This window comes from Chiloscyllium plagiosum, chromosome 26 (genome assembly GCF_004010195.1).
Source record: "Chiloscyllium plagiosum isolate BGI_BamShark_2017 chromosome 26, ASM401019v2, whole genome shotgun sequence".
In the NCBI taxonomy this organism is placed as follows: domain Eukaryota; kingdom Metazoa; phylum Chordata; class Chondrichthyes; order Orectolobiformes; family Hemiscylliidae; genus Chiloscyllium; species Chiloscyllium plagiosum.
Genome location: NC_057735.1, coordinates 37,447,177 through 37,461,036, shown reverse-complemented (window position 1 = coordinate 37,461,036; position 13,860 = coordinate 37,447,177). Strand labels below are relative to the sequence as shown.

The 13,860-nt window shown below is 39.1% G+C and overlaps 1 protein-coding gene across 1 annotated transcript in view; it reads left to right on the top strand.

Annotated features, from left to right (window-relative positions):
- Window positions 1–12,156, top strand: part of LOC122563258 (peroxisome proliferator-activated receptor delta-like) — an 82,547-nt gene extending 70,391 nt beyond the window's left edge. Inside the window, exon 6 of the mRNA XM_043716900.1 lies at window positions 12,060–12,156. Coding sequence (XP_043572835.1) covers window positions 12,060–12,074 — 15 coding nt within the window. The 3' untranslated portion in view covers window positions 12,075–12,156. The remainder of the gene's footprint in view (window positions 1–12,059) is intronic.
- The last annotated feature ends 1,704 nt before the right edge of the window (window positions 12,157–13,860 follow it).

Below are 13,860 nucleotides of genomic sequence, written 5' to 3'. Positions count from 1 at the left end.
ACTCCAGCTTTATTCCCAGTGTTTTCCTTGGGTTATGAGATGCCTCTTAGAATTCCATCTTGTCACAACTTCCCTGTGTTATCCATATATCTAGCTATTCTTTTTTTTCTCTCTCCTGTTTTTAGGATTTTGGACCAGTGGTCTTTACCTCATGGACTCTCCTATAGGTGGAGGAATAGGGTCATCTTCTTCAAGCACCTCTTGCATACTGACCACAATCAATCCACATACGTATAGAGAGACTTATTGGATCCCTGCTAATCCTTATCCAAGAGTCCAGTTGTATTTCCGCAAGACAGTACCTTAGTTTGACTGAAAAGTTCACCTGCTGCTGAGAGGTGAATAAGGTACTTCCCAGGTGAATTGGAGTACCATTGTTTAGTTCCCATTTGGTTTATCTAAAGTGGCTAGTTGCTTGACCTCCAAAGTGCATTTATAGTGCACTGCAGTTCTCGATCACCAGCTTAGGAACTTCTCAGTCCACAGTTAGTTAAGATTGTCTAATATGCCGAATACTCCTCCATATCTGGAACCTCATTAGGATTATTGGAAAGCTGTCATTCTTGGTGCATCAGCACCATAAACAGGCTGTCAACTCTGCTGTTTGGTATCTTGGCTGCCCTCCCCCTGCTCCAGGATGTTATCACAGTTGTTCTCAACACTACTTATTGCATATAATACAATCCGATTTGCTTTAATGCTTCCCTTAGTCTGTTTATCTTATCCCGGCAAGGGCCATACACATTCTCTTGATTCTGACTAAGCTGGTTTTCCTTAACCAGATACTGATATGTAACATTTAGGTTTTATTTCTTTTGCTCCCAACAGCAGGTTAACTATCTTTTAAGTAAATCTTGGGTCAACTCATCTGCCTCCTTGTTCAGAGGATAATTTCATTCCATTGCTCCTTAGAAAGCACCTTTTTCCCTACGTTAACCCTGTTGCGTACAGTTGTACCTTCTATATGACGATACCAATTTGGTTGCTTACTAAAATAATGCATTTTGTTAATAATCCCCTTTTTGGCTTGGATGTTTAATATACATAGCCAACAATTTAAGACTCCCAAAGCATTTTTTGCACAAAACATGTTTATTTGACATTCATAAAAGAAACTTGCATTCAAGAAGACTTATACTTACTAATCCACTTGTTTGAGGTTGCCTGGGCTTGTTTGTAATTTAGAAAAAAGGGAGTAATTAATATTCTCCTTCCAATCTCCAGGTAATTATCAGCCTATTTCATCTTGACTTAGCGAGATATCCTCCTGGAGCCCTGTTCCTTATACCTTGCTCAGTGCTTACTATCTGCATGGAAAAGCTCTGAGTAGGCGAAACTTGCCTTCTCATTACTCATTGGTCAGTATTGTCTTGGCATCTTCAAGATTTTGATCATCTTACAAAGCTAGTTTTCTGATTTACAGCCTCACATGATTAACGAAACAATAATTTCATCTCTGCCAACTTCAAGTCTCCAGGCAACCAGCCATTTGGCTTATTTGTTACAAATTTAGCAATAACTTTGACCACATCAATTTAATATTCAACCGGATCTTGAGCACCAACTTGCAGATTTTTCTATGTTCAGTTCATTTAACATTAGCATAGTTACACCACATTATAGGCTTTGAGTCAAGATAGCCAGACCTTATGCATTAAACATCACTTAAACTTTGATTATTGCAAACACTTGTCATGCCATTAATAAGATCACTTGAACTCCACAGTACAGATAGTGCTCCGGTTTCCTCCCACAGTCCAAAGATGTGCAGGTCAGGTGAATTGGCCATGCTAAGTTGCCCATAGTGTTAGGAGCATTAGTTAGAGGGGAATGGGTCTGGGTGAGTTACCCTTCGGAGGGTCAGTGTGAACTGGATGGGTTGAAGGGCCTATTTCCACACTGTGGGGAATCTAATCTAAAATCTAGTACCCTCTTCTTTGGACATTTGTTTCTTTATGTTATTTATGTACGTCACCACAATTTGAGGAATTGTTTACAATGCTTCCCCTTTGTCATAAGGATTAAAATTAGGGAACACTATTGTTAAAAAAACTTACGTTTTAAGCAAAAACTCATGTCTGTTTTATTGCTGTGCAGGTCATGATTCTTTGGAACTCTTTCCAAGGGTACTGTGGAGGCAGAGCTATTGAATATTTGTAAGATAGTGGTCAGTGGATGATTGACTAAATATGGTGTAATGTTGGAAAACGCACAGGTCAGGCAGCATCTGAGGAGTAGGAGAGTTGACGTTTCAGGCATAAGCTGTTCATCAGGAATTCTGAAGAATGGCTTATGCCCAAAATGTCGACTCTCCTGCTCCTCAGATGCTGCCTGGCCAGTGCTTTTTACAGCACCACTCTTTACTCTGACTCTCCAGCATCTGCAGTCATCACTTTCTCCTAGTGACTAAATATGGTGCCTAAGTTTATCTGGATAAGTGGGAGTGCAGAGTTTAGGCATGTTATGGACCAGGTCACACTCCCTCAAAACATTTGAAGCAGGTAGCCCAGACACTAACATTTTCTTATTTTAAAGGTAGATGTTAAGTGGGTATTCCAGGAGTGAAACATCTGGTCAAACTACTACGTTTCAAGCAAAACAGAATTTATTTACACATCATGGTTAAAATACAATCAAAGGAAAACACAGTTTAGAATAACTTAATTATTTGAAAATCTAACTGACTTGAGATAGCAACTTAATTCCCGTAACATCCCACAAACACCCCTCTTGGCAAAAGGCAAATTCAACCTCAGGTTCTTACAGGCCAGAGAGATTTCAGAGAAAAGAGTCAGGCAAGAAACATCTGTTGAAGCATGGAACCTTTTTTCACAGTAACAGCTTCTCTGCTGCCAGCAATTTCTGATTGCCTGCTAAAACAAACCAAACAAGAAAAATCTAATCTGGGTGAACTGACCACTACCCTGCCATTGTTTAAAGTAGTCACTTCCAGACAGATCGACATCTTTGCCTTTACAACCCCTCTTGAAAGAAATGAGGAATAAAATAAGCTTGTTAAAGTGGCAGCATTGTCACAGGCCACAGTTAGATCTGTCATGATCTTACTGAATAGCACAGTCAGTTCAAATGATGACCTGCGTCACTCCGAAATTAGATGTATAGCTGACCCCTTATTCTGAGAAAAATGACCCTAGCACTAATCTCTCCAGTCAGTGGCAACAGCATCCGAGTCCATTCTGTAAAATCTTTTACGAATTATATTTTTGAGAGGTTGTTTAATTGATCTGAAGCCCTACCATATCTCTGCATAGTAGTTTTAACGTCTTTAATTCAACACTCATCTCTAAAGCTATTGTGTAGTAAATTTGTTCTATTCTGTCTGTACCCTTTCTAAAGCCTTCAGGTCCACCCGAAATGGTAGTGTTCAGAATTGGACACTAGTTCCGATGTGAAAGAATGAGTTTGCATCTTGCATAATGTACTTTTGTATTCTATGCCTTTGTTTACAAAGTCCTGCACCCATAAGAAATAGGAACAGGAACAGGAATAGGCTGCTTGTTTTTTGAGTCTGCTCTACTATTCAGTAGGATCATGGCTGATACAACATTCCTCACATCTACTTTTCTGTAGATGTGAGAAATTTCCCTGTATTCCTTAACTCCCTTACTGATAATCTGTATATCTCCACTGAAAATATCCAGAAGAAATTTTCCCCACAGCTCAAAGACACTTGCCCCTCAGAAGAAATTTGCTATCATCTCGATCTTAAATTGGTGCCCCATTTATTCTGAGATTATACTGTCTTGTCCTAGACTGTCCTGTGAGTGGAAACATCCTTTCAGAATTTATCCTGTCAGACCCTTTTTAAAGTCCTATATTTTTCAATAGATCACCTGTTATTCTTCTAAACCCGTTTAACCATGGTTCATAAAACAATACCTCCATACAGAGATCATCTGAGTTGACCTCCTCTGAACTGCCTCCAATTAAAATGATACCTCCCTTAAATAATGGGACCAAAACTGCTGCTGGTACTCCAGAAGTGGTCTCATCAGCATCTTGTACAGCTGGAGTAAGAATTCCCTACTCTCGTCATCCAAAGCCTTGAAATAAGGGCCAACATTCTGTTAGTCTTTGTGATTATCTGCTGCATGTGTGTTAGCTTGTGTTCCATGCACAAGTCCCTTTGTGTTGCAGTTTTGCAGAGACATGCATCTATGGAACAGACCCTTTGGTCCAACTCACTTATGCTGACCAGGTTTTCTACTCTGAACTAGTCCGATTTGCCTACGTTTGGCCCATATGTCTCTAAATTTTTCCTATTAATATAATAATTATAGTTGTACTTGCCTCTACCATTTTCTGTGACTCGTTCCTTATATTCACCTCTGTCTGCGTAAGAAAGTTGCCCTTCAGGTCCCTTTTACATCTTTCCCCCTCTCACCTTGAACCTATGCCCTCTAGTTTTGGAGCCCCCTATCCTGGGGAAAAGGTCTTATCTATGCCTCATGATTTTATAAACCTCTATCTCTCAGCCTTCTATCTCTAGGGGAAAAACGTCCCAGTCTATGCAGCCTCTTCTTATAACTCAGAGTCATAGAGCATGGAAACAGACACTTTGGTCCAGTCAGTCAAGACTGACCATAATCCTAAACTAGTCCCACCTGTTTGCACTTGGCCCATATCTCTCCAAACAGCTTTTTTGTATACTTATCTAAACATCTTTTAAATGCTGTAACTGTACTTTCATCCATCAGTTGCTCTGGAACTTCATTCCACACACTAACCACTGTGCCTAATAAAAAAAAAATTGCCCTTTGTCTGTTTTTAAAAAAATATTTCTCCTCTCGCCTTAATAATATGCTCCTTAGTCTTGAAAGCCCCCATCATAGGAAAATATACCTGGCATTCACCTTATCGATACCCTTTATGATTTTATAAACCTTGACTTACTGCATTCCAGTAAAAGATGTTTGAGCTACAGGGAGAGATTGAATAGGCTGGAGCTGTTTTCCCTGGTGTTTTGGAGGCTGAGGAGTAACCGTGTAGAAGTTTATAAACTTATGAGGGGCATGGATAAGGCGAATAGTTAAGTCTTTTTTTCCAGGGTAGAGGAGTCCAAAAATAGAGGGCATGGGTTTAAGGTGAGCGGGGAAAAGATTTAAAAGGGACCTAAGGGGCAACTTATTCATGCAGAAGGTGGTGCAAGTATGGGATAAGCTGCCAGAGGAAGTGGTGGAGACTAGTACAATTACATTTAAAAAGGATGGGTATATGAATAGGAAGGGTTTAGGAAAATGTATGCTAAATGCCGGCAAATGGGACTAGATTTGTTTAGGATATCTGGTAAGCATGGACATGTGGGACCAAAGGGTCTGTTTCCATGTTGTGCATCTGACTCTATCCAGTCTCTTCCCATAACTCAAACCCTCCAGTATGGAAAACATTCATGTCAATCTTCTCTACACCCTTTTTAGTTTAATAACATACATCCAATAGCAGGACAACCAAAAGTGCATACGATTACTCCACAGTGGCCTCACCGATGTCTTGTACAGCCACAACATAACGTCCTAACTCCTACTCAATGCTTTGACTAATGAAAGCAAGCGTGCTGAATGCCGCCTTCATCACCCTGTCTAAATGTGACGTCACTTTCAATAAACTATGTACCTGCGCCCCTAGGTTTCTGTATTTGACATGTAGATCCTGTTCTGGTTTGTCTTATCAAAATGCAACACTTCATATTTATCTAAATTAAACTCCATCTGCCACTCCTTGGCCTAATGGCAAGCTGATCAAGATCTTGTTCTCTTGGGTAACCTTTTTCACTGTTCAGTATACCATCAATTTTGGTATCATCCACAAACTTACTAACCGTGCCTCTTAAATTCTCATACAAATTGTTTCTATAAATGACAAATAAGTAGACCCAGCACCGATCCTTGCAGCACACTGCCAGCCACAGGCCTCTAGTCCAAACAACACCCCTCTATCACACCTTGTCCTTTACTGTCAAGCCAATTTTGTATCCAGTTGGTTAGCTCTCCCTGGATTCCATGTGATCTAACAAGTCTACTCTGCAGAACCTTGTCAAAGGCCTTGCTAAATTCCATATAGACAACATTTACCGTTCTTCCTTCATTTATCATCTTGGTCACTTTTTTTTTTTAAGAAAAGCTCAATCAAAATAATGAGACACATATTCCCATGCACAAAGCCATGTTGACTATCCCTAATCGATCCTTGCCTTTCCAAATGCATGTAAATCCTGTCTCTCTGTCTCTCTGTCTCTCTGTCTCTCTGTCTCTCTGTCTCTCTGTCTCCCCTCCAACAGTTTACCCACCACTGATGCCAGGCTCACTAGTCTACAGTTCCCTGGTTTTTCCTTGCAACCTTTCTTAAAGTCTTCCAGCACCTCACCTGTGGCTATCGATGATATAAATATCTCTGCTGGGGCTCTGCTGTTGCTTCCCCAGCTTCCCTTAATGTCCTTGGAGACACCTGCTCAGGCCCTGGGGATTTATCTATTTTTATGTTTTAAGGTGTCCAGCATCACCTCTTCGGTAATGTGGACTCTTTTCTAGATTTCACGTTTATTTCTCCAAGTTCACTAGCTTTTATATCTTTTCCCACAGTAAATACTGATGCAAAGTATTCTTTTAGTATCTCCTCCATCTCCTGTCATTCCACACATGGATAGCCTCTTTGATCTTTAAGGTGCCCTATTCACTCCCTAGTTACTCCCTTGCTCCTAATGTATTTGTAGAATCTGTTTGGATTCTTCTTAACCATTATCTGGCAAAGCTATCCATGTTCCCTTTTTGCTGTCCCTTTGTGTACTTCCACTCCCTCTATACTCCTGAAAGAATTCACTCGATCCCAGCTGTCTGTACATGACATGTCTCCATCCTCCTCTTGACCGGACCCCCAACAGCTCTAGTTGCCAAGTGTTCCCTACCTCCGCTATCCTTGCCCTTCACACTTATAGAAACATACTGTCTTTGAACTCTTGTTACGTTACTGTTGAAAGCCTCCCATTTGCCAGTTATCCCTTTACCTGTGAGCAGTCTCACCCAATCAATTTTTGGAAGTGCCTGTATAATAGAGTTCTTCTGTTCTCCCTTCCAAAATGAACAATTTGACATTTTCCCAGTTTATACTCTATTTGTGAACTTTTTGCCCACTTACTTGCCCTATCAATATTTCTAAACTTTTTGTATCCTTCTCAGAACTTGCCTTTCCACCTGTTTTTGTGTCATCTGCAAAATTGGCTACAGTACATTCATTTCCTCCTTCTAAGTCATTAATATATATTGTAAACTATTGCGATCCCAGCATTGATCCTTTGGGATCTCTACTGGCTTAAGGTTACCTACCTGTTTCCTGCCCATTAACCAATTCTCTATTTATAACAATATACAATGTCCAACACCATGGGTGTGCTTGTATCTTGTGACTTAACCTTTTTGTAAGGTATCTTGTCAACCATGTTCTGGAAGTCTATATATGACATGTCTGCTGGATCCCCTCTCTCCATGCTTATTGAGACTTCCTCAAAAAGCTCTAACAAATTAGACAAGATTTCCCTATTCATTAAATGGTGACTCTGCATGAATAGATTTCAATTTTCTGAATATGCTGCAATTACTTCCTTAATTGATTCCAACATTTTTCCAATAAAATATGTTAGGCTAATTGTCCCATAGTTAAACACATCTTGTCTCCCTCTCTTTTTGTATAAAGGTGTGGGATTGGTAGCTTTCAAATCCTCCCAGTACTTTTCCAGAGCCCAAGGAGTTTTGGAAAATTACAATCAATGCATCCAATATCTCTGTAGCTACTTTTTTTTAAGGATGCAAGGCAGCATGAACAGGGGACTAATCTGTTTTTAGTCCCATTAATTTTGTCTAATACTACTTGTAGTGGTGGTGATGGTACTTAATTCCTCCTTTGTATTCTTTAGTAATAATTTGATGTTCAAAGTGCCTTTTACCATAAAGCGCTGATGTTCAAACTTTCTGCCATATCCTTGTTCCCCATAACTTCCTCCCCACATTCAGTTTTGAAGGGGCCTGTGTTTACTTTGACCTCTCTATTCTCGTATATATTTAAAGAAGCTCTTACTGTCAGTTTTTTTTTATTCTTTGCTAACTTGCCCTCTTAGTTTATTTTCTCTCTTTTTATTATCTTTTTAGTTCTCCTTTGGATTCTGAATTTATCCCAGTGTTTGGGTCTGTCTTTTGCTTCCTTTGTTTTGTCTTTCAACTTAAAACTCTCCTTAACTTCCTTGTTAAACTGGTTTATCGTGGTTTTAGAATCTTTCCCCTTTCCTGGCATATATTTTTGCTCAGAATCATGCCTTATCTCCTTAAAGTGTCTTTTCTTTAATCCATCTACCCGGTCCACTTTAGTTAATGCTATTCTCATTTCATTATAATTCCCTTTATTTAAGACATTTGTTTCTGATCATGTTTCTCAACTGAAACTGAATATTAACTTCTTCAGGTTATGATCACTACTTCCTATCCTTAGGTTATTTTTTATACCCGTCTCATTACCCATTACTAGATAGACTGTTCCTTGGTTGGCTCGATGACACACTGCTGTGGAAACTGTCCCTTTGCACTTGTTGATTGTAGCTACCCCTTCTAACTTGATTAACTTGTATGCTTTGCTAACTCCTGCCATTAGTAAGCACTGTGTTACAACACTTGTCTGGATCATATAGGAGTTGAATCAGGCCTTCTGGTCCAGAGGTAGGGACTCTACCACTATTGTAAGAGTCGTGTGAACCCCGTTCTCAGATAAAAGTTTAATGGTCATCAACTCCTGTCAGTTGAGTCTGGAGTTGTTCTGTTAAAACTACAAATTCTTTAAGAGTCTAACACTGACAGCATGTAATCAAATAACTTAACTGACCAGAACATAAACGTGAATCTTTCACTGCATAGGTTGTCTCCATAAAAGTTTAGAGTTGAACTGCAATATGTGATTTATTTACTGCTTGAGCCACGAGCTGATTTCAAAGCTTTTACTTTGAGTTATACAGCACAGAAACAAACCCTTCAGTCCAACCAGTCATAGAGGTGTACAGCACGGAAACAGACTCTTCACTCCAACTCATCCTTGCCGACCAGGTATTCTAACCTAATCTAGTCCCATTTGCCAGCACTTAGCCCATATCCCTCTCAGCCCTTCTTATTCATATACCCATCCTAATGCCTTTTAAATGCTCTACCATTTTCTTCTCCATTTCCTCTGGCAGCTCATTCCATACACGGACCACCTTCTGTGTGAATAGTTGCCCCTTAAGTCCCTTTTATATCTTTCCCCTCTCACCCTAAACCTGTGCCCTGTGGTTCTGGACTCGCCCCACCCCAGGGAAAAAAACCTGTCTATTTATCCTATCCATGCCCTTCATTATTTTATAAGCCTCTGTAAGGTCACCCTCAGCCTTCAATGCTCCAGGGAAAACAGCCCCAGTCTATTCAGCCTCTCCCTATAGCTCAAATCCTCCAATCCTGGCAACATCCTTGTAAATCTTTTCGAAACCCTTTCAAATTTCACACCAACTTTCCGATAGGGAGGAGAGCAGAATTGCATGCAATATTCCAAAAGTGGCCTAACCCATGTCCTGTACAGTTGTACATGACCTCCTAATTCCTATACCCAATGCTCCGACCAATAAAGGAAAGCATACCAAATGCCGCCTTCGCTATCCTATCTGCCTGCAGCTCTACTTTCAAGGAACTATGAACCTGCACTCCAAGGTCTGTTTGTTCAGCAACACTTCCCAGGTCCTTACTATTAAATGTATAAGTCCTGCTCTGATTTGCCTTTCCAAAATGCAGCATCTTGCATTTATATAAATTAAACTCCATATGCCACTCTTTCAGCTCATTGGCTATCTGATCAAGATTCCATTGTCCTTCCTCTGAGAAAACCTTCTTCGCTGTCCACTCCATGTCCGATTTTGGTGTCATCTGCAAGCTTACTAACTATACCTCCTATGTTTACATCCAAATCATTTATATAAATGGTGAAAATTAGTGGACCCAGCACCATTCCTTATGGTACGCAACTGGTCACAGGCTGGTAGTCTGAAAAGCAACCATCCATGCCGAACATAATCCCAAACTAAATTAGTGCCACCTGAGTGCTCTTGGCCCATATCCCTCCTACTCATATATTTATCCAAACATCTCTTGAATGTTGCAATTGTACCCACATCCACAGGAAGTTCATTCCACACCTGATCCACCCTCTGTTTCAAAAAGATTTGCTACCATGCCTTTTTTTATATCTCTCCCCTTTCACCTTAAAAGTGTGCCCCCTAGTCTTCAAGTCGCCCGTCCTGCGGAAAAGACAACTATCATTAATTCTATCTGTACCCCTCATTATTTTATAAACTTCTATAAGGTCACCTCTCAACCTGTTACATTCCAGTGAAGAAAGTCCAAGCCTTTCCTGATAAACCTTAAAAGTTATTTAATTGTTGCAGTGTATATTAGTCACAAACTGCTTGTTCAATGTTTGTTTAAAAAATGCAATCTTGTTTTCTTATAAATATTATTTTTCACTGACTTTGTAGATGAACTTGAGTTAATATTCTGATGTTAATCTGTGAAAGAGACAAGTGTATTTTAATGTAAAGGTTTTCCAAGAAAGGTTATATGCAAAATAGTTGAAAACACAAGCCTCAAGCAATATAACTGCACTGAAATTTAGTGTGAGGTCAGCATAATAAAGCTGAGAGTTGTATATATCCTGGGGGAAAACTGTGCATTAGGTTTGAATACTGATGTTAGATGTTAATTTTTGGAACAACATAATGTTAAATCTGGAATAGCAAACCTGTTGGAGGCATCTTTAGTTCTGGTTGTAGGATATGTGGTGATATCCATTACCTCAGAGTATAATATCAGTATGTTTTCACACTGGTGCGGTGCTACTAACAATAAATAGCTTTCGTAACTGGGTCAGGTTTACCTGCCTATACAGTCAAAGAGCAATTTTCCCAATTACGTTTCATACTAGTACTAACCCACCCCCGAACAATGGTCTGCAAACAGAACATTGAAATGTCATAACCGTTTCCTCTTAATGAGAAATTTTGCACAGTACTTTTCTATTTGTAGAAATGCATTTTCTTTCCCCTTTCCCCATCTCACTGGAGCCTCTGGACTAGCAGAGTTGGTGGGGGAGACAATCAAAAAGATTCTTTCTTCTGCTCACTATTCCCAAACCCTTATTAAACATTTTGTGAGTGAAAAGGAAGTCATACTGCACAGAAACAGACCCTCCGGTCCAACTGGTCCATGCCTTGTCGGTTAGTTCCCTACAATTTGATAGCCTGGAAAAGTCACTGTTATGTGAAAATGCATGCTTGTGTCTAATACTAGATGTCTGACTAGGTTTGTAGAACTTTAAGTGAAGTTTGTATTGTTTCAATTTGGGCATCTTGGTGTTTATGCGATCAATGATTAAAGCGTATGAGTCCGATAGGGAAAACTACCATCACCTGACTCCTGGCTGCCAATTTTTTAGTTTTAACTCTTAATTCCAATGCTATTCCGTGTTTGATTTTTCTAGACACCCTTCAGATAGGGCAACAAAAAATCCAAGGTGAATTTCAGTCCACATGAGAAGACCAAGAGTCAGCCACTCATCCCTCAGCGACATCATTGGCTGAGGTTTATGTTCACATTTAGTGAACTTGTTGCTTCAAAAGCTGTCGCAGTAAACCACCACTTAACATCATTTAAACATTACCTATGCCCCACCTTATTTAAATTGTATGCTGCCATCAAAGGCAATCAATTATTTGTAAAATACAGTCAGCATGTGCCTTCTGCACTTTTGATTTCTAGCCTGTATGTTTTAACTTCAAGTTTCAGAATGTTGTCCTAAAATTCAAGCTCTGTCTTCTTTGGTTCTATCTTGTTTTCCAGATGTGGGAGGGGAAGGAAAGTGATAAGCTAGTAAAGAGCATAAAGGAATAAGGTGCAAAATACTCTATTCTTGAGCATGACAGAGCAATCAGTCTCGATCCAAAAAAGTGCTGACAAATTGTTTTTTTTCTTCTTTTGATATAGATCGTCCTGGGCTAATGAGTGTAAAACAGATTGAAGAGATGCAAGATAGTATTCTTCAAGCTTTGAGTCTACATTTGCAAACCAACCATCCAGACTCTCAATACCTTTTCCCAAAGCTCCTCCAGAAAATGGCTGACTTACGGCAGCTAGTAACTGAGAATGCGCAACTTGTCCAGAAGATTAAAAAAACTGAAGCAGACACTTCATTGCATCCACTGCTACAGGAGATCTACAAAGACATGTATTGACAAACAGTGCACATTCAGTATACAGCTTAATTTTGCAAACCTCCCTATCACCACCCCCCCTCCCCCAAGAACCAAAACCTAACATGGCTACATTGAATTCTCACCAAAATAAGTCTGTGCAACAGTACATAAAATATCTGTAACTATACACTCCTTTTAATCTTCTGTCCTTGAGTTGGCTGGTTGCAGCTGTGTCAATTTGAAGTCAGCAGAACTATAATGATTAAACCTGAAAATTGTAGGAATGCATATACATTTGCAACACTACTGACTTACTGCAATAAATAATTTTATAATTTGCAATCTTACAGTACTAAAACCTCCAATTAGTAAATGCAACCTTGATCATAAAGAAAATTTTGCTTAATTATCATGGTACTAAGCGTGCTGAGCCCTATAGTACACTATACCTAAAGTATAGTCTCCTTTGCTGGTCTTAATTTCTGATATAATTAAAGGGTATGGAAATTTTATAAACTGCTGCAATGAATGTGGCTTATACTACATAACAATATGTAGTAGAAAGGATCATATTCCAAAGAGTATTTAATTAAGAACATGCATAAATTTACAGGGCTAGCCATTAACTCTTTCTGATGTGGCACTTTTGGAGTTGGAAGTTTACCACCTTTCAAAGAGTGTGTGAGAAACACTGAGATTTTCCCCAAAAGTAAGAAGTCTTTAGATAAATGCAATTCTTTCTTCATTGGAGAATTTAATTGAATTTTTTCAAGTCACTTCTATCACACTGCTTATCAAATTCTTTGGAAGATGCATTCATAAGTTCCCTGTTGAGGATTAAAATGTCAGATTTTGGGGAATGTTATCTGTAGTAGGCTTGGTGTCTTGGACTGTTTTGTAGAAGCATTCCTTCCTTGCTGTGGTAAAATGCACACTAGTAGGTTTACTGGGATGAATGAAGGACCTTTAATGAAGCTTTCTATCTAATTAATTGAAGATTTCTGGGTGAAACAATAGCATTATAAAAACAAGTGAAATATTACCATAAATGGAAGCCATTAAACTATTTTAATGTTTCTCTAATTAGTATTGAAGTCTCGGGTTGAGCAGATGTACCTTAATTGCCAAATCTGTCTTTTTAAATCTTTTCATTGTCAATTTGGTATAACTTGGTTATTAGGGTCTTGTGGCACAGTGGTAGTAGTCCCCACCTCTGGGTCAGAAGATCTGGGTTCAAGCCCAGCCTCCACAAGAGGTATGTTGTAACCTCTTCAAACAGATTGCTAAAAATATTTTACGCATTCATGGGGCATTCATATGCCTTGTCAGTTGTACTTTGTGTGCTGTCTCTGAACGGTACACAGGATGCAAATAATATTTATTCTCTCCTCTCATTTCTATGATGTTGTTCTTAAGCTTTTTAAAAATGTTTTGCATATCTGTATTAACAATTTTGCCTGATCAGTCCTGAATTGATAAAGGCAAGAAAATTTTAGAATTTTATTCTCCATAAGCCATTTTAAAAAGGGTTGTTCAAATAATTTGGTAGTACAAGTGGAACAAGAATGATAGAGCAATAGGTTTCTGATTAC